This window comes from Tupaia chinensis, unplaced genomic scaffold (genome assembly GCF_000334495.1).
Source record: "Tupaia chinensis unplaced genomic scaffold, TupChi_1.0 Scaffold000639_1, whole genome shotgun sequence".
NCBI classification, from domain to species: Eukaryota; Metazoa; Chordata; class Mammalia; order Scandentia; family Tupaiidae; genus Tupaia; species Tupaia belangeri.
The window spans coordinates 2674892-2695498 of record NW_006160160.1 but is presented as its reverse complement, the minus strand read 5'-3'; the positions used below and the strand labels follow the sequence as shown (position 1 = coordinate 2695498).

The following is a 20607-nucleotide window of genomic DNA, read 5'->3' as shown; positions in this document are numbered from 1 at the left end:
TCTCTCTCTCTCTCTTTCTTTTCTTTCTTTCTTTCTTTCTTTCTTTCTTTCTTTCTTTCTTTCTTTCTTTCTTTCTTTCTTTCTTTCTTTTTCAGAAAGATTTATGCTATAGGGCCAGTCCTCTTGTCACAGAGACAGAAAGTGAGAAATCACTCTCCCAGGAGGAATGGCCATGCCACAATCCCTTCTCCTCCTTTCTCCACCAGGGATCTTGGGCATACATGCACATGTACCCAGCAAGACTTAAGCTGCTGGGTCTATGTGGGAGTCCAGTGACGTTTGCCATCTGCTGGTCCCATGTATGGTTTTCTTATACCTTGCTATACATTTTAAAGCATCCCTTTTTAAAACTCTTTGAAATTATTCTAATTTTAGTGTGCCATCTCTTTTTTTGTGAGACCCTATTAAATTTATTTCTTATATATACCTTGTGGAAAAACTCCACTGATAAATCAGATATACATAAAAGCAAAGCATGTATTTAAAGACTTCGCCAATTAGAGGAGCAAATCATGTCATAACTTAGAAACATGATGCTTAATAAGCGTATGACCCCCTTAGTTATAAATGGAATGAATTTAACTAGAAATGTCTAACTACCAACCAAATAAGTTTAGAAAGATTTATGACAATCATCAACACGTTAATTCTACCCTTATTGAAGCAAATACTTTAGTTACTTTTATAAAATTATTAAATTGCTTATAGAGAACACATCCAACACGTTAGAAATTCAATTTCAAAATATTTTTAAAAACAATTTATTTGTATTGATGCATATGTAAAGAGAGATATTTACCTTGTCACCGGTTTCTCCTTTGCTCCCTTGAGAACCTTGCTCTCCCTGTAGAAGAGGAATAAATGTGAATAGGAACAATATTTATACCACTGGAATATGAGTTGGATAATGGTATGTCTGTTAAAGTTCATGCATTGGATTTAATCCCTAATGTACTGGCATCAGGAGGCAGTGAGACCTTTATTTTTGGAGAGGTTTTTGCTATAGAGCGCATGCGCTCACCAGAGAGACAGAGAGAGACAGAGAGATAGAAAGCAAGAAATCACCCCCCCAGGGGAGATGGCCATCCTGCTATCCCTTTTCCTCCATTCTCCTCTTGGGATCTTGGGCACACATGCACACGCGCCTGGTGTGAGTTTAAGCCACCAGGTCCAGAACTTGAACCGTGGTCAGCTACATGGGAGTTCAGCGATATAGCCATTACGCTAACTGCTGGTCCCAAGACTTTTAAGAGGTAAGCCTGATGGGTGGTGTTTGGATGATGGGGGCACCTACCTCATGTATTGATTAGTGCTGTCTTGTCAGATGGAGTGAGTTCATATTCTTGCTGGAAGGGGTGAGTACTCATGAAAGTAGGTTGTTATCAGTTTTGGAACTGCCTACAGGTTCCTCTCTTTTTGAAAGCCTTTGCTGACTTTCTGTTTTTCTCTGCCCTCTTATAATACACCAGAAGCTGGCCAGATGCCAGCAAGATGCCAACCCCATGCTCTTGGACTTTCCAGTCACCATAACTATGAATCAAATAAAACTCTTATCTTTTTTTTGGGAGAGGTTTTTGCTATAGGGTGCATGCGAGAGAGACAGAGAGAGACATTGTGTGTATGTGGATACATGTATACATATAGGGTCAGTAAAAGTCATGACTATTTTTAAATGGAAAATGCTCCATGACTTTTCCAACAATCCTATATATGTGTGTGAGTGTGTGTGTAGATATATATAAAATATAAGAAATATATATATATATAAGAAATATATATACACACACACACATATCAAAGTGTACACCTTGATATCTATATATAACCATGCTGAAATACACGTATACGATACACACACATATGACTGAATAATTATCCCTGCTCTATGTACTCTCAAAATAGTTACCAGAAAAGAAAAAAATGTTAGATTTATTTATTTATTTATTTATTTTAACTACTGAATATATGGCCTATTTTTTCCAACCATTTTTCCTAAAATGTAGATTTAACTCGATCTGTTCGTACAAGCTGACATCGAAGTTGCTAAACGCCTCCAGTCCCCAGCCACAATGTCAGCGTGATGCGGCCACCACAAAACAGCTGCTGGAAAGTCCTCAACTATTTCCCAGCCGATAAATCTGCACATCCCTTGGCTTTGCAACTCGACTCGCAGATGCAGCACATGCTGTATCAATGGGTTTTGTCTAGAACTGCTGTGAAGAAATTCAGAAGCTTGCCGTTCCATCGCTGCCAGTTTCAATCTTATTATCTTTTTCAGGCCAAGAAAAGAACATTTTTTTCCCAAAAAGTTGTAACTATAAATAAGTGCACATGTTCTAAAATGACACTTCAAGCTACAGAGAAAAATCTAGATGCATAGAAACTTCTGACATCGTGCTAAATCCTGTAACACTTCTCTAGGAAATGATACGCTGGGCTTTGGTAGGTATTTAATATGGCAGCGGTAATCCTCTCCCCTGTGGGGGATTATCTGGCGAGTATCATGACAGCTGGCCCCACCTGAAGTGGCTCCCATCCCTTCAGGAAACTGGAAAAGAGGAGGCTCTGTGTTTCCAGTAATGCTGGTCACATATAATCATTCCCCTTCCCAGAAGGAGAAAGCAGCTCCTAGATGGTAAAGCAGTGCAGAGTTCACCTTGGTACAGAGAAAGATAACAGGTATAGAAAGAAGCAAACCGGCCCATGCAGAACTCCTTGTTTTGTATGATTTATTAAGAATTTTCCCTTCTCGGGACCAGCAGTTGGTGTAATGGCTATGTCGCTGGACTCCCATGTAGTTGACTGCTGTTCAAATCCCAGACCTGGCGGCTTAAGCCTACGCAGGGGCCGTGTGCATGCGTGCCCAAGAACCCAAGAGGAGAATGGAGGAAAAGGGACTGCGGCGGGGCCCCCCCCCCCCCCCTCGGGGGGGGGTGATTTCTCACTTTCTGTCTCTGTCTCTCTTTGTCTTTCTGGCGAGCACACCTGCCCGATAGCAAAAAAACCTATAAAAATAAAAAAAAGAATTTTTCCTTCTCAAAGAGATTTTTGAAGGGGTTAGTTATCTGTAACATATTTGTAATCTGTAATATTTAATATTTTATGTTATTGTAACAATTATGTTTAGCTCAATCTGGGATATTCAAAAGAGAAGATAAGAAATAAGTACCCAAATATAGTAAAAGTGGAAACAATTGTTCTGTTCTACATTTTATACTCTGACTAATAACAGTGAGGATACTTCCAGGGCAGCTTTATATACTCCTATGGCCCCAGAAAGCACTGAGGCTGACTTCCTGGAAGCAGCACATTGCTAAAGCTTCCTGATAAAGCTTTCTCTCACAGTGATCCCTTCGAGAGAGGACTACTCCAGGGATCCTCCTTGGAATGATCAGTCGGTAGCTTTCTGAGAGTCTTCGAAGGAAGTCAGTTTTATAGAATATATTTCTGAATATTCATTATGTGCAAGTTTAATTTTCAATTTTTAACCCATATGAAACATTTGAAAGCTTTTTACCTTTTGACCAGGTAAGCCTGGAACACCACGTAAACCATTTTCACCCTAAAAGAGGTACACAGAATAAATTGTATTAGCCACAACAAATGGACCAAGGCTTTTTTTTTTTTTTTTCTTATTTTGTTCTTTTCCTCCACCTCCTTCTCCTTCTTCTGCTTTCTTTTTTCCTTTGTGATTCTTGACAACTAACTCCAGAGTTGTGGGAAAAGGTAGTCCAGTACTGAATAGCTATCATGTATGGGGCTCTCATTTACCCCTTACCCCACAGCGCCAGTGTTATTACTTTTCTTTTTTTTTTTTAAGTTTGTTTCTTTCTTAAAAATGAAGGGAAAGATGGGACCAGCAGTTAACGTAATGGCTATGTCACTGGACTCCCAAGTAGCTGACCACAGTTTGAGTCCCGGACCCAGTGGCTTAAACTCACACAGGGCGCTTGTGTGTGCATGCCCAAGATCCTGAGAGGAGAATGGAGGTGAAGGGATTGCGGTGTGGCCATCCCCCCTAGGGGGTGATTTCTCTCTTTCTATCTCTCTGTCTCTAGCCCTATAGCAAAAACCTTTCAAAAAAAAAAAAAGAATGAAGAGTAAGAAAGAGATGGACCCTCCATAGGGTCTCACACCATGATCCTCCTTCAACTTTCCCAGTCAGGATCATGGTCACACATTGGAGGTGTTTAAGGTTGACAGGGGAACTGAACCCTTGAGCTTTAACCTGGATCTGGCATCATCTGAGCAGTGGGTTACTACTGTACCACCAGACTGACTCACCTAGATTTTTAAAATAAGTAAAGACGGGTTTAGTAACAGGCTCAAGTCACTCAATTAGCATTACCTGAGATTTCAAGTCAGGTCTCACTAACACCACAGTTTGTTTTCCCACATGCTCTTTAGTATCCCTTATTTCATTCTTTCTTTCAAACCTCTGGGCATAAGAGTTCTTCCTAGGGGCCAGCCACTGTTACGACAAACCTCTCATTTTATACATATTACACATACATGCACATTATATATATACACACATACACATTATATATAAACACATTTTATATATACATTATATATAATAAATATGTATATATAATGTGTGTATATATATTATATATAATGTATAAAAAGCATGTTTACTTTTTTACCCGTATCTGCTAATTGCCTGTAGATGAATTTTGAAGACATTTCCATGTCATTTTATATAAAACAATTATTTGGAAGAATTTTTAGTTTTTTCTATTCATCCGGTTCCTGTCTTAGATTAAAAGGTTTTCAGCAGATGCCTATCCGTTCCCATTATGGAATTCACGGGTCATCTCTTTGACAAGTCTGCTTTGTAAACAGCACACCAGCTAGAATGAGATACTCTGAGAGGGTGTGCAAGTACCCAGTGGAGCCTTAGGAATTTAGTTGCTCTATAGAAATTTACTTTGGCTCCTAAATTTTCATGTTTAAAAAGCACAAGATAAACTCACAATTCTATTGACCTGCTTTATTTCTATCAGACATTTATAACTAATTTGTAAACATTTTTAAGCACTTCCTAGAAAGCAATTAGATATAATTTCTTCAAATTCTTTAAACAAAATTCAAGTATATGAAGAAAAAATATTACATTTTCAGACATTAAAATAGTAATAATACAACCTGTCTAAATCAAGAGAATACATTCTGTCTAAATATTTATTATTTTATTAATGAATACATTTTGGAGTGAAGTTTCAATGATTTTTACCAGTGGTGTACTATCATATACATTAACACATTTTATGTAAAACACTAAGGCTTTTCTTAAATTAGATGATTATCAAAGTATTCTACTCTCTCACTGCTATTACTACAGTATTATAAACATTGAAGGCAAACCTTGTTTAAGTGTAATCATTTGTTGAAGCATCAATAAAATACAATGTATGTATTTATTACCTACATAATAAATACAGTTGTAGCATTTAAAAAATTATTGCAGTTCTGAACTTCCCACATCATGCACGTCTATTAGAAACATCCAATGTCATCTGATAAAGTAATAATGGAAGCCCATGAAGTATTTGATGCCAGGGAACATTCTATGGAAACGGAGCTTCTGTTACTCATGACAAAAGTATGTCCACTTGTTCTTAAGGGGCAGAATTATTTTCATCAGTTGACCCAGTGTAATATTTTATCACGTTACACATAATAACAAGATACAGCATGTAATCCAGTAAAGCAGACTGGTGCAGTATGTCAAAAATACTTTTTCTTTTTTTTGAAAACAAAAAAGAACAAAACAAAACAAAACAAAACACAGAGAGAGCATCTCCTCTTTTCCTTTGACCTCAGTGCATCTTTTGTGCCATGTGCTCTGAGTAAAGCCCTATTTCTGGCGTGTGTCAAATTAGTGTTACACCCAGACACCCTGTCAATTGCACACCCAAAGTCTCTAGGACTATGACATTGAGAATGTGTCTTTAATGGGCACAAGTTTTATGACCGTTGTAATTAAAATACGGTGTTTTCCTATGGCCAGTGTTAATTGGGCTCTATTCTTTCCTGACTGTTGAGTAAACGTAATTCTAGATTCCAAGATAACCCAACAAACATTACCGATTATCTCATAGGAAATGAGTCAGCCTCATACAGCCTAGCAATGTGTAAACATTTTTGAAATACTGTTGACATTTGTGAAACTTAAGTTTGCAACTTTGGTATTCAGAAATCTGCTTATTTTCTTCTGTTTTTCTCAAAGTTACCAGAGATTCTCTGCTGAGAAACTTATAATCATTTTTAAAAAGATGTCATTATTCTAGTTTCTGAGGAGATAAATTAGCATATTTGCTTTTGTCTCCATCTCAAAAAAAAGAGGGGAGACTTATTAATTAACATAAAAACTAAAGAAAAAAATAGTCCTACAGAGCAAAATTGTGTTTAACAGATTAATGGATGATATTTCTGTCAGGACTTTATCTAAAACGCAATTTATGTCAATAGAATAAGCCTTTCTTTGTGCAGTTTCAAAGCTCTAGGTGTCCCAGGCAGTTTTGGGTCAAATTTAATTCTATCTACCAAATAAATGCCTGCCTAAAATTGTTGGAAGGGCATACCAGTTCAGTGGCTTTTTCTAAAATCCTGCTGTCTCTCCTTTCAGCCTCAGCCCAAGGCAGAAGGAAAATGCTGCTTCTTTGGCTTCCAAGCAATATTTCAGTTCATTATTGAGAGAAAATTACAATGATTTCCACAGCAACCATAACTTTCAAAACTGGCTTCAGAGACGCATATTAGTTTCTATTGCAGGTTTTTCTATCAAAGGTCCTGTGTCTCTTTCCAGTTACAAATCCTAGCATTAGAAGGGCAAATGAGTAAATATGTGAAATACAAAAATGGGAAAAACAAACAAACTCGCTACTAACACAATAGTACTGTTGACTCTGTTTATTGCTGTAATACATATCATGTCTTCAACTTCACAGAATAAGAAAGCACCATTTCTGGAATTCAAAATAACCTCTTTGAAAAGCTTTTGGTAAAAACCTTAGATGAGATTTAGAGCCAGCTGGTAGCTTTTTGAAAAACTGATCAAAGGATGTCATTTTACCTCTTTTTTATCACTGCACATTTTCCAGCAGTAAGCATAGCTAGGCGTAAATATAAATGATTAGTTTTCTGGATTCCTTTGACATTGGAATCAATGTCTTTCTAATTATGCAGGAACTATACGTTGTCTGAAAGACGTGTGAGAAGGAATCGCACTTTCTAGGGCTGCAGTTTGCAAGCTTGGTACCTAAGAGACCAAGCAAAGAAAGGCAGAACGAGGAGTAAACCAAATGTGTAAATAACTAAAATTCAGCCTAGGAAGCAGAAAGTTCTACACTATGTTTTGATTACTTCATTAAAAAGTTAGGTATTCAGCCTTTGATTAGAAGGTCTGAGATTTAAGAGGGTATTATGGTGTGGGCCATCCTCCCTAGGGAGTGATTCCTCACTTCCCCTCTCTCTCTCCCTTTTTCTCTCTTTCTCTCTCCTCTCTCTCCAGAAAGTGTATGTGCCCTATAGCATAAAACTAAAAAATGTCCTATTAACTTTGTTTTCATATTAAAAAAATAAAGTATTCTATCATTTTACTTAGAGTACATTTTCCAAATGATCTTCCATATGAATTTAGTGTACATGTAGAAATATATAAATATTTCTGCACTGTCATTTTTACTCATTAAAAGAAAATTTACTAAGGTGAACATTGAACGTAATAGCTAGAAGAAATATCTGAAGCAGAATGCCAGAATTTCAGCATGAACACTAATAAAATCGGCAGGAAAAAGTAAATCTAATTTTGGTTTTGTGCATCACTAATAAGACTGCCACGGTTTTCACTCTGATCTTGCTTTACTCAACCATAATCATCAGAAACTGAATTGGTACATTATTCTTAAATTGTTCACAATTTTACTAAATATCTGAAAAAATGAAGAAAAAACCATTCACTTTCTTTTTAGATATCTTATTGAATCCATGTCTTTTTATTCTAGGGAAGAGAATTTTTTTTGTCTCCCCCAAATTCTGGGATATAATTTCAATAAATAAATTGTCATGGTAAAAAATAAATAAACTGGTCCAGCCACAGTGGCATGCTGCTAAGATGCTGTGATCTGTAGGCTGGGGCCACACGAGAGGCCAGTTGGATTCCTGGTCCAACCTAGAGGCATACATGGTGGTGAATGCCTGTAATTCCAGTGGCAAGGAAAGCTGAAGCAGGAAAATTGTGAGCTTGAGTTTGATTCGGGTAACATGATGAGATCCTGTCTAAGACAGATCCAGGCAGGATTGTGCATCCCTGTAACTCTAGCTAGGGGCTGAGGCAGGAAGATTGTGACATAATGAGACACTGACCTTTTAAGGTCTTATTTATTTTTTAAAATAAATAAGAATACACACATATTACATAGATTTTAAAACTTCAAAAAAAATTTTAAATTTTAACTTCATTTACTTATTTTAATTTGACAAGAGAGAGGAAGAAAGAGAGAGTGAGAAAGCAATCTGCCAGGTCCAGGACTTGAACTACAGCCAGTCATGTGGGAGACAAGCGCCCTTAACCACCATGCCACCTGCTGACCCCCAAAACTTCAAAATTTTTGAAGACCTAAATTTTTGATAATTTTGATAGAACTGAAATTCTTTGTATTTGTTGGAACCTCAATACTGTATTATCATATTAATGTTCAGAATAAGACCAACTTAAAATAGTCTTGCTCATAAGATAAATGAGAACCTAAGATTACTTGTTCTTATGGATCATTTCAAAGAAGGGAAAAGGTATGTGTGCACACACAAGTATATGTATGTGCATGTGGCTAGAAAACAAGCAGGATGTGGGTATTCTTAATATAAGGACAAGTACAAATCCTTTTTTTTTTCCTTTGGAGAGTTTTTTTTTTTTTTTTTTTTTTAGGGGGTTTTTCCCTATGCGCTCGCCAGACAGACAGAGAGAGACACAGAGACAGAAAGTGAGAAATCACCCCCCAGGGGGGATGATCATGCCGCAATCCCTTCTCCTCCATTCTCCTCTCGGGATCTTGGGCACGCACGCACACGCGCCTGATGTGAGTTTTAAGCCACCGGGTCCAGGACGTGAACCACAGTCGACTACGTGGGAATCCAGCGACATAGCCATTACGCTAACTGCTGGTCCTGAGAGGTTTTTGCTATAGGGCGTGTGCGCTCGCCAGACAGACAGAGAGAGACAGAGAGACAGAAAGCGAGAAATCACCCCCCAGGGGGGATGGTCACACTGCAATCCCTTCTCCTCCATTCTCCTCTCGGGATCTTGGGCACACACGCACACGCGCCCGGTGTGAGTTTTAAGCCGGGACGCGATGCGAACCACGGTTGACTACGTGGCAGTCCAGCGACATAGCCATTATACTAACTGCTGGTCCCAGGACAAGTGCAAATCCTTACATTATACCTACCTACTCTACCAAAGAGTCTGATGAGCTACTGATTTTTAATGAAAGCTTCTAAAGGTCGGGCACTGTTTAATTTGCACTGTGGAGAGCAAAAGGGGGAAAACTCTGTGTATGGTTATGAATCAATAATTTTATTTTTTTTCTCTGTCTCTCAGCCTCCTCAGAGTGGGAGGTGGAGGGAGGGTGGGGAACAGGAGTGGGGAGGGACAGGGGAGAGAGTTGTTTTTGACAGTATTGCAATGGCAATCCTGCCCAGCCTCCCTGTTAGCAGGGATTACGAGGACTCTACCATACCCAGCCTGTTAAGGTTGGCTCAAGATCCAGTCTCGGGCCTCCAAAGTGGCCTTTTGCAGTGGTGTTCTTGTACACCAAGCCTGGGCCTGGATCAATGCTTTCTGAACACAAATTAATGTTTCCCAGATTTTTGTCCATTGTTCTAATTTCTGCTGTCTGAAAATACATCAGAAAAAAACCCTTCATAGGTCTTATACATGATCCTGCTTTGTGCCACTATCAAACCTTCTATCCAGTCAGCTCATTTTTCAAATGATAGTTTAGAGTCTCTTAATAGGATGGTCTCTATTCTCTCGGCACACACCAGTTAGCCAAGATGTCTTTTAAACCATGGCACTCAAAACTCAGCACATCACTCCAGAAAGAGTCTTACACGGAATAGAGAGCAGAACCTCCCAATCCACACAGACACCTTATATACACACATACACACACACACACACACTTTTCTGGAGAGTATACAGTACTTCTATTAATACAGCTTGATTTTTTTCTAATTGTGACAGGGTGGATGCACGAGAGAGAGAGAGGAGAGAAGGAGAAAGCATCCCCTATAATGGAGCACGGTCACACGGATCATTTTCTTCCATTTCTTCATCCTGTCAGGATTTGAGGCATGCATATGCATGTGCTAGTGTGTTTTTCAAACCTCCACAGCTGGGATTCAAACCATGACTGGCTATGTGGGATCAGTCCCCTTAACTACTAGGCTATGGGGCTAACCAACGACTTAATTTTTTAAAACTGAATCTCAGGGACAGCAGGTGGTGTGGTGGGTAAGAGTGCTGGATTCCCACATGGCCAGCCATGGTTCGAGTCCCAGAACTTGTGGCTTGCTTTCTTGCTTTCCCTTTCTCTCTCTCTCTTTCTGTCTCTGTCTGGGTCAAATTAAATAATAATAATAACAAATGGAATTAAATAAATAAATAAATATTTTAAAAAACTAAATCTCTTACATGTATTGCACTTATAGTCAGCTACAACTTAAAGGTTTTTTAAAAGGGGATTTTACTTTGCAATTCTTTTTCAAATTAATTATATATACCTTGTACTAACAGTTATTCCAGGGATTAACAGATGGCATGGTGATTAATGTGCTGGATTTCCACATGGCTGACTGTGGTTCAAGTCTTGGACCTGGTGGCTTAAAAATCATGACAAGTGTGTGGTGCCCAAAATCCCGAGAGAAGAATGGAGGAGAAGAGATTATGGCATGGCCATCCCATCTGGGGAAGGAGGGAAGTGATTTCTTATTTTCTCCACTCTCTGTCTCTTTATATGAGCTCAGTCACCCTATGACAAAAGACCCAGAAAAAAAAGTTATTCAAATAGAAAACAAAAAAGCCAAATGAATTGGAGAGGTAAAAATTCCTTTCAGTAGATAGTGAAGTTAGAAAATTGAGTCTTAACAAATGTTTTAAAACCTATTACAAAATTGGGGCATCTACAGAATTGTGAAAATTCTCTTAAGGTAGGTCTATAGGGAATAAGGCTTTTCAGACTTTATTGAGATACTAGTTGTAAGGCAGTCTTGAAAAGGGTAAAAGTACTAAGGAAATAGAAAACATTTAATGTGAGTCACCTATGAAATAGCTGAAGTTACAGTGATTAACATCGGAATCAAGTTTTCCAGCAAGTGAAAGGTGATTTAAGATATGAAGAGCAGGACAGTGTCATCAGTCAGCTCCTAACTGAGGACAGTAAGATACTGTCACCGTGAACTATTTCCTGTTAAAGTATTCCTTGTGATGAGTAATTTATAGTTCTACGCCGTATCAATTACTTCCACTGTGGCTTCAATGCACGAAAGCCATTGGCCACTTATCTTCAGTCCTGAAGTACATGAGTGTGAAGACAGGGAGAAAGAACACATCCTGGCACTGTGGTTGAAAATGAGTAGATTTTCAAACCCAGGTGGATGAGAACAGAGCAAGGGGGACCGAGGTTTTTCGCTATAGGGCACATGCGCTCGCCAGACAGACAGAGAGAGACACAGAGACAGAAAGTGAGAAATCACCCCCCAGGGGGGATGATCATGCCGCAATCCCTTCTCCTCCATTCTCCTCTCGGGATCTTGGGCACGCACGCACACGCGCCTGATGTGAGTTTTAAGCCACCGGGTCCAGGACGTGAACCACAGTCGACTACGTGGGAATCCAGCGACATAGCCATTACGCTAACTGCTGGTCCTGAGAGGTTTTTGCTATAGGGCGTGTGCGCTCGCCAGACAGACAGAGAGAGACAGAGAGACAGAAAGCGAGAAATCACCCCCCAGGGGGGATGGTCACACTGCAATCCCTTCTCCTCCATTCTCCTCTCGGGATCTTGGGCACACACGCACACGCGCCCGGTGTGAGTTTTAAGCCGGGACGCGATGCGAACCACGGTTGACTACGTGGCAGTCCAGCGACATAGCCATTATACTAACTGCTGGTCCCAGGACAAGTGCAAATCCTTACATTATACCTACCTACTCTACCAAAGAGTCTGATGAGCTACTGATTTTTAATGAAAGCTTCTAAAGGTCGGGCACTGTTTAATTTGCACTGTGGAGAGCAAAAGGGGGAAAACTCTGTGTATGGTTATGAATCAATAATTTTATTTTTTTTCTCTGTCTCTCAGCCTCCTCAGAGTGGGAGGTGGAGGGAGGGTGGGGAACAGGAGTGGGGAGGGACAGGGGAGAGAGTTGTTTTTGACAGTATTGCAATGGCAATCCTGCCCAGCCTCCCTGTTAGCAGGGATTACGAGGACTCTACCATACCCAGCCTGTTAAGGTTGGCTCAAGATCCAGTCTCGGGCCTCCAAAGTGGCCTTTTGCAGTGGTGTTCTTGTACACCAAGCCTGGGCCTGGATCAATGCTTTCTGAACACAAATTAATGTTTCCCAGATTTTTGTCCATTGTTCTAATTTCTGCTGTCTGAAAATACATCAGAAAAAAACCCTTCATAGGTCTTATACATGATCCTGCTTTGTGCCACTATCAAACCTTCTATCCAGTCAGCTCATTTTTCAAATGATAGTTTAGAGTCTCTTAATAGGATGGTCTCTATTCTCTCGGCACACACCAGTTAGCCAAGATGTCTTTTAAACCATGGCACTCAAAACTCAGCACATCACTCCAGAAAGAGTCTTACACGGAATAGAGAGCAGAACCTCCCAATCCACACAGACACCTTATATACACACATACACACACACACACACACTTTTCTGGAGAGTATACAGTACTTCTATTAATACAGCTTGATTTTTTTCTAATTGTGACAGGGTGGATGCACGAGAGAGAGAGAGGAGAGAAGGAGAAAGCATCCCCTATAATGGAGCATGGTCACACGGATCATTTTCTTCCATTTCTTCATCCTGTCAGGATTTGAGGCATGCATATGCATGTGCTAGTGTGTTTTTCAAACCTCCACAGCTGGGATTCAAACCATGACTGGCTATGTGGGATCAGTCCCCTTAACTACTAGGCTATGGGGCTAACCAACGACTTAATTTTTTAAAACTGAATCTCAGGGACAGCAGGTGGTGTGGTGGGTAAGAGTGCTGGATTCCCACATGGCCAGCCATGGTTCGAGTCCCAGAACTTGTGGCTTGCTTTCTTGCTTTCCCTTTCTCTCTCTCTCTTTCTGTCTCTGTCTGGGTCAAATTAAATAATAATAATAACAAATGGAATTAAATAAATAAATAAATATTTTAAAAAACTAAATCTCTTACATGTATTGCACTTATAGTCAGCTACAACTTAAAGGTTTTTTAAAAGGGGATTTTACTTTGCAATTCTTTTTCAAATTAATTATATATACCTTGTACTAACAGTTATTCCAGGGATTAACAGATGGCATGGTGATTAATGTGCTGGATTTCCACATGGCTGACTGTGGTTCAAGTCTTGGACCTGGTGGCTTAAAAATCATGACAAGTGTGTGGTGCCCAAAATCCCGAGAGAAGAATGGAGGAGAAGAGATTATGGCATGGCCATCCCATCTGGGGAAGGAGGGAAGTGATTTCTTATTTTCTCCACTCTCTGTCTCTTTATATGAGCTCAGTCACCCTATGACAAAAGACCCAGAAAAAAAAGTTATTCAAATAGAAAACAAAAAAGCCAAATGAATTGGAGAGGTAAAAATTCCTTTCAGTAGATAGTGAAGTTAGAAAATTGAGTCTTAACAAATGTTTTAAAACCTATTACAAAATTGGGGCATCTACAGAATTGTGAAAATTCTCTTAAGGTAGGTCTATAGGGAATAAGGCTTTTCAGACTTTATTGAGATACTAGTTGTAAGGCAGTCTTGAAAAGGGTAAAAGTACTAAGGAAATAGAAAACATTTAATGTGAGTCACCTATGAAATAGCTGAAGTTACAGTGATTAACATCGGAATCAAGTTTTCCAGCAAGTGAAAGGTGATTTAAGATATGAAGAGCAGGACAGTGTCATCAGTCAGCTCCTAACTGAGGACAGTAAGATACTGTCACCGTGAACTATTTCCTGTTAAAGTATTCCTTGTGATGAGTAATTTATAGTTCTACGCCGTATCAATTACTTCCACTGTGGCTTCAATGCACGAAAGCCATTGGCCACTTATCTTCAGTCCTGAAGTACATGAGTGTGAAGACAGGGAGAAAGAACACATCCTGGCACTGTGGTTGAAAATGAGTAGATTTTCAAACCCAGGTGGATGAGAACAGAGCAAGGGGGACCAGCAGTTAGTGTAATGGCTATGTCGCTGGACTCCCATGTAGTCAACCACAGTTCGATTCCCAGAGCTAGTGGCTTAAACTCACGCCGGGCTCGTGTGTGTGCATGCTCAAGATCCCGAGAGGAGGAAGGAGAAGGGATTGCGGCGTGGCCATCCCCCATGGAGGGGGGTGATTTCTCGCTTTTTGTCTCTCTGTCTCTCTCTGTCTTTCTGGCAAGTGTGCACGCCCTATAGCAAGAAACCTCTCAAAAGAAAAAAAAAAGGTAACTTGAAGATTTGTGTCTGAGAGAGAAGGGAGAACGTCATTTCTTCAACAGAAAATGAGAAAAAAAAATGCTAGAGATTTACATATTTTACTCTATGTCATTCTAGACAGCAACACCATGGCTTTGCTAGGTAGAGAAATTCTTCTTCCCTTCTATTTCCCTGAAGTATGTTTCTCCAGGAAGTATGGAGAACTTGTCCCGAAGCATTGCTGTTGATGGGGGCTGCTTTGCAAACTCCCTTTAGCACAAGTTTCTAACAGCCTTCCTCTATTTCTCTTCTTTAGTTCTAGGGCTAAGTCCTCTTGATTTCTGAACAACTCAACAAACATTTATCCAGAACCAATCTAGTGACATATATAGGCCAGATGCTGGGGTTACAGAGACAAGAGAGACACCAGGTCCCTCTCCTGGATCTCACACTGTAGAGGGGGTAGAGACACACTATAAAGTAGGTAAAATGCCATGTGAGCAGGGTGCATGAGCTGTTCATTATGCCTGGTGGCCAGGGGAACCTCATAAAAAAGGTTCATGAGCTTTGAATTTAGTAATCTGTGAGAACACGGTGATAGTTTAGGGAAGAAAAAAAATGCCAGTTACCTGTGATCATTTTCTCAAATCTTCACCTCATACCTGACAGATTCCTCCACTACTTTACACCTGCTATGGCTGTCCTGGCTAGACGGGCTAAAGGCTTCTTCAGACAGAGTCATTGTAAGAAAACTCTAATAACTAAATTGTAGATGTCTGTAAAAAATGTCACTTATATATTGAAATCCACTGTTCACCCCCTCAACAATCTACCCAAGAATAAAATAATTAGCCACTAAACTATGCAGAGAAACAGAGTGTGATATTTTTATGGCAATATTTTAATATCGATGTGTTAGATGCTGATAGTGCATTAAACCAAATGGGAACATTAGCAGACTAGGTTCTTGAAATCTGGCTAGCTGTTTAGCAAATAAAAGTCAAGTGCCTGGCTGCCAGACCCACTGCATGTGCTGAGCTTGTCATCCATCTGTTGTATTCTCTGCCAACTGCTCTACTTCGGGGCGAGTGGAAGGCATTAGAAGGGAATAAGAAACCATTAAGAAATGAAATCAGCTGCAGAGTGAGCAAGTTTCTTTTTCTTTTTCCTGTCCTTCTATTACCTCTGTCCTTCTTGTGTTTCTGCTTATTTTAGTGCTAGATTATGTCAGAATAGGCCTACAGATAAGATGACTAAATGACGCTCCTTGTAAAAGCAGTAATTTCTCATTGAATGTTAAGTTTCATTCCTATAACTTTAATAATAGAAGTCAAGAAGTAGGTAGACAAAACTGTTTTCTTTGTGAATATTGTTTAGGATAAAAAAAATTCAGTCCTATTCTTAATTGGACTATAGCATAATAGAAGTTTTTTAAATACATAGACATAAATGTAATTCTTTGGTTAAGAGGTATTGTCTCTAACATAGAGTTTACACTTATTTAATAAACCTTGATGAAATCCTCAGAGGGATAATTTATTTTTAGAATAACGCTGGGTGGTCCTACCTATTTCTCCTCATTTAATGATTTTGATTTCAACAAGAAATTGTCATACGCAAATGGGTGTTGGGAGAACTCTAAAATTAAGTTTAATTATGAAATTCCATGGAAATATTAGGTGACACTAGCAATGCATAGAAATAGACAAAAGACATAGAAATTATACAGCTTTTTCCCTAAATGCTTGTAAGTTTTGAGTCTTTGAGGCATTAATGCTGCATCTGGACCAGGGCTGTCACAGAATTCGTTATAATTCACAGCAGCTACTGGCCTTGTCTGTGCGTCCATAAACTGTAACATCTGCCTTTATTTCCCGAAGCTATTGCCTTCTCGTAAAATGTCTTATAGAAAATCGAGATTCAAAGATCATAGTCATTTCATTTTCCAACAAAAGGCAATACAAAGACTATTAGAGAACAATGGATTTTGTCTCCTTCCATCCCAACCCACAGCAATGACAGAAAGCTTCAGAGTTTACAGTGAACAGACCATCAGACAAAGCACCTCCCACTGAGGGTAGTTAGCCTGGCTATTTTTAAGATATACGACTTGGCAAACTCTCTCATCACGTTATCAAGTTATACTTCTTAAGTGCCTTAATGCGTGCCGCTTTTTCCCCCATCCTCTAGAGACTAGATTTATTTACTTTTATAAAATCATGGTACTAAGTTAAACACTTTTGCTTTAGATAAAATGAATATACAACCAAAAGCATACCTGGTGGAGAATGTGAAGAGAGAATTTTCTAAATTAGGTGATGAGTTAAAGTTAATCTGGCCACGGGGCTGCCTACAGGTGGGTATGCAGAGCAACTTAAGAATCTCTAGAGAGGCAGGCTTGGGAAGTTTGAAACCATATTTAAAATGTGATTTTTCACTTTAGAAACCAAAACAAATAAAGTCAGATTTTTCCATAATACTTATTTAAGTGGGTAAAACTATATAAAATCTTCTCATTTGATGACAAAATATATGCAAGGTGATTCTTAGTAGGCGGACATCATCTTCTGCTGGTGAAGAAGGCAGATTCTCTAAGATTAGGTAGAGTTTAAAAGGACAGAGATTTAAAGAGAAGGGACACAGCTCTTCCTGGAGCAGAAGGTAGGAAGCAAACTGCACAATTCCTCCATTAGACTGGCAGGCAAACACTGTCACGATCCAATTCCTAGCTGCCTGTATCAAGAACACCCTGACAAGTGGGGAGCTATACAGATGAGGAAACACGGCCATTCAAGGAGCTACAGAATAGAAGGATGGAGTGTAAATTCTGACCTTCCATTTGCAGTCTGTGACACTTACGGAAAGTTTTCCTACTCTCTAGATCTTGGTTTCTTAATCTGTGAAATAGTGACAATACATATCACTTCACAGAGGTGCTGTAAGAATTGAATAATATAATGTAAAAAAGGCTCTTGATAGTTTTTGTACATAATTATTGAGCAAATAGCTGCTATCATTATTACTGTAAAAATTTGTCTCTTACACGTATTATCCTTTGGGTGGGGATCAACATTCAATTTGCTTTAAGAGGTCAAAGTTATACACAATGTGACTTTCATTTAACATTTTCAACTGAATATACTTTGACAAAGTCATATATGTTCCCTTCAGTGAGTACTAACAAATCAGACTTTCAAATAACAGAATCATCAAACTGTTTACTTTTAAAATTACACACACATGTATGGGTGTATGCACGTGTGTGATCTTACACATGAAATCATTTACTTCCATTGGAAATTGAACCATCGGTTTATTTGTTTTGACTGGCAGTGGCTTCTGCCATTCAAACTTGTCAGAAGGATAAAGAATAAACTCTTGCCATTTTTTTTTTTGTTCTAAAACTCTTCCCTAAAGGAGCTTAGGAGAGTCACACCCATATACCCTCCATCTTATTAATCGGGTCGTCTTGCCTCAGTAGTTCTGACTTCCCATATCTTGACTCTGGTGTAACATTATATGAAGATTAGTAAAATGTCATATCTGTGTTAAGGTTAAGCTAAAACATTCCTTTCAGCTGACCCCAAATTTTAAACAAAGCCGTGCTCTTTTGGCCAATAACAAACTGAAGAATTTCTGAATCCATTTATGACCTGTACTCCTTCACGTCGAGATATCATACCTGTTTGGACCAAACCAGTGTGCAACACCTGTGTATTAAATGACAACTTTACTTGCAGATTCTCCTTTCCCAGAACGTATAAAAAAGTGGCCATAACCCAGCCGCCTCAGAACACTTTCACCAGGCATCTTGAGTTAGTGTTTTCCTGAACCACAGTCACTCTGTACTGGCTTAGAATGAATTTGTTTCAATATGTTAGTTTATTTTTTCTCATTCATACTAGCTACCTAAAAACACTTTCTACATGGACTAGATTTTCTTAAATCAACTCATAACAAAATTGACCGAGTCACTTAGGCCAAATGGTAGTTGTGCTGGTAAATGTAAAGGAGACATCTAATTTGCTGTGATGTTTGACAGTAAGGCTCTATATATTAGGTTAAGAATGCCTAATGCAAGTCTGTACTGGGTGATAAGTATTATAATTACAAAAGGACATAATTAAGTACTCTACTTCTTTACCCTTAAAGTACACATGACTCTATATTCCATAAATAGATATAAAATACTGTTGTTCAGTGAACTATATTTCTTATGGGTCTCAGAAGAAACATGCTGCCTCAGTAAACTAATATTTTGTTCGGGGCCTTGACAAAAAAATTTACTGCCATCACCTAGCAAAACTTCAAAGTGCAGGTTTATTTTAGAACAATGGGTTTTAAATGCAAATCACTTAATTTATTATAGTATTGCATTAGGGTGTAAGTGTAAAGTGCAGCAAATATATAAATTCTACTTTATACTGCTCAGAATAGGCAACACTCCATTAATATAAGTCAGTTTTCTAGCTGAAATATTGAGAATATTGTGTCTGAATATATGTTCTGTGGAAGTTTGCATATGTTATTGCTCCAAGTGAGACATTAATACCATTCATCTTTTAACTTTATTTTTAATAGTACTCGTAAGCACTTCTAATTCTAAGGGAGGGAAAAAAAAAACAAGAATTGCAAATGGTGAGGAGTAGAATTAAAGCTAGGGTCAGGAATGCTGTATGAGTAACTCTGAGAGATGCACAGAAGTTACATTAAGGCAAATTAGGGAGATAGAGATCTAAGAATACATAAACTTTAAGAACTAATTATTTTGGGGCAAAGAGTGGTCACACCGTGGTGATGCGATGCTCTGGGAGGACGACGTGGGAAGGTCCCAGGTTTGTGTCTGGAGGTCTCCCTATACACACTTGGCATGCACATATGTTCCCATAATCCATGGTTGCTGTGGCTGAGGTAGATTTTGGTATGAAAGCCCTTTTTTGATATCCCTCTATCTCTTTATCTCTCTCTGTTTCTCTCTCTTATGGCAGAAATAAAATAAAACAAGTTATTTTCATCATAAAACAATGACAGTATCTCACCCAAAACATAAACTACACAACTAGCTTTACTTCTTTTTTTCTCTCTTTTCTTTTGCTATAGGATGTGTGTGCTTGTCAGAGACAGAGAAGGAAAATGAGAAATCACCTCCTTAGGGGATGGCTTGGCTGCAATTCCTTCTCTCCAAGCCTCCTCTTGGGGTTTTGGGCATTCGTGTACATGTGTCAGCATGATTTTCAAGCCACTGGACCCAGGGCTTGAACCATGGTCAGCTATGTGGGTGTCCAGCACCTTGACCACCATGTCACCTGCTGGCCCCAATTTAGAAAATTTTTTGAATAAAGAATGGATATTTGCTCTGTAAAATAAAATAGTTTATAATTTATTGACCATATAATAATAGTAACTTTCTTGTTATTTTCATTTTGCTTATATTCATTCTAATTATTTTAAGTAAATAGTGACCTGTGGATTATGAAAGTGAGAGCACTCTTGAGGTGCTATTTTTTCACTCTTGAGTGTTACCTCCCTTTGACAGGTAAATGAGGTGACAAGTTAGAAGCAGAACTGGCACCACCAGTGACAGAGACCTGGGGGAGAGAAGGTCAAAGGGCAGGGTTTCTACAAATATTGGGAGGCTATTAGCCATTAAGTAGGGTCTCTGAACAAGAATTAAACCAGAAGCCAAGAGCTAACTGTAACCTAATAGGACTTTCAGCACTAGTGGAAGTTGCCTGAATTCTCTAATTGTCTGTGAGACTCTTTAAGAACAACTCAAGTAAATTAGACCCAGAAGAAAACTGCTTAAGGAAACATGGGAGAGCATTTTCTAGGGCAATTTCGTCAGAGTTTAGAGCACCAACAATACAGTCTCTTCTTTATCACAGTAACTTCTTAAGTTCTCTAGAGACACTGTCTTCACAGACATC

General features: G+C 38.9%; 1 protein-coding gene across 1 annotated transcript in view; it reads right to left on the bottom strand.

The window, feature by feature from the left end:
* LOC102487753 (collagen alpha-1(XIX) chain) overlaps positions 1 to 20607 on the bottom strand; it is a 196433-nt gene that overhangs the window by 104268 nt on the left and 71558 nt on the right. The window contains exons 10-11 of the mRNA XM_006159630.2: positions 3518 to 3562; positions 800 to 844 (exon numbers count right to left, since the gene is read on the bottom strand). Coding sequence (XP_006159692.1) covers positions 800 to 844; positions 3518 to 3562 — 90 coding nt within the window. The remainder of the gene's footprint in view (positions 1 to 799; positions 845 to 3517; positions 3563 to 20607) is intronic.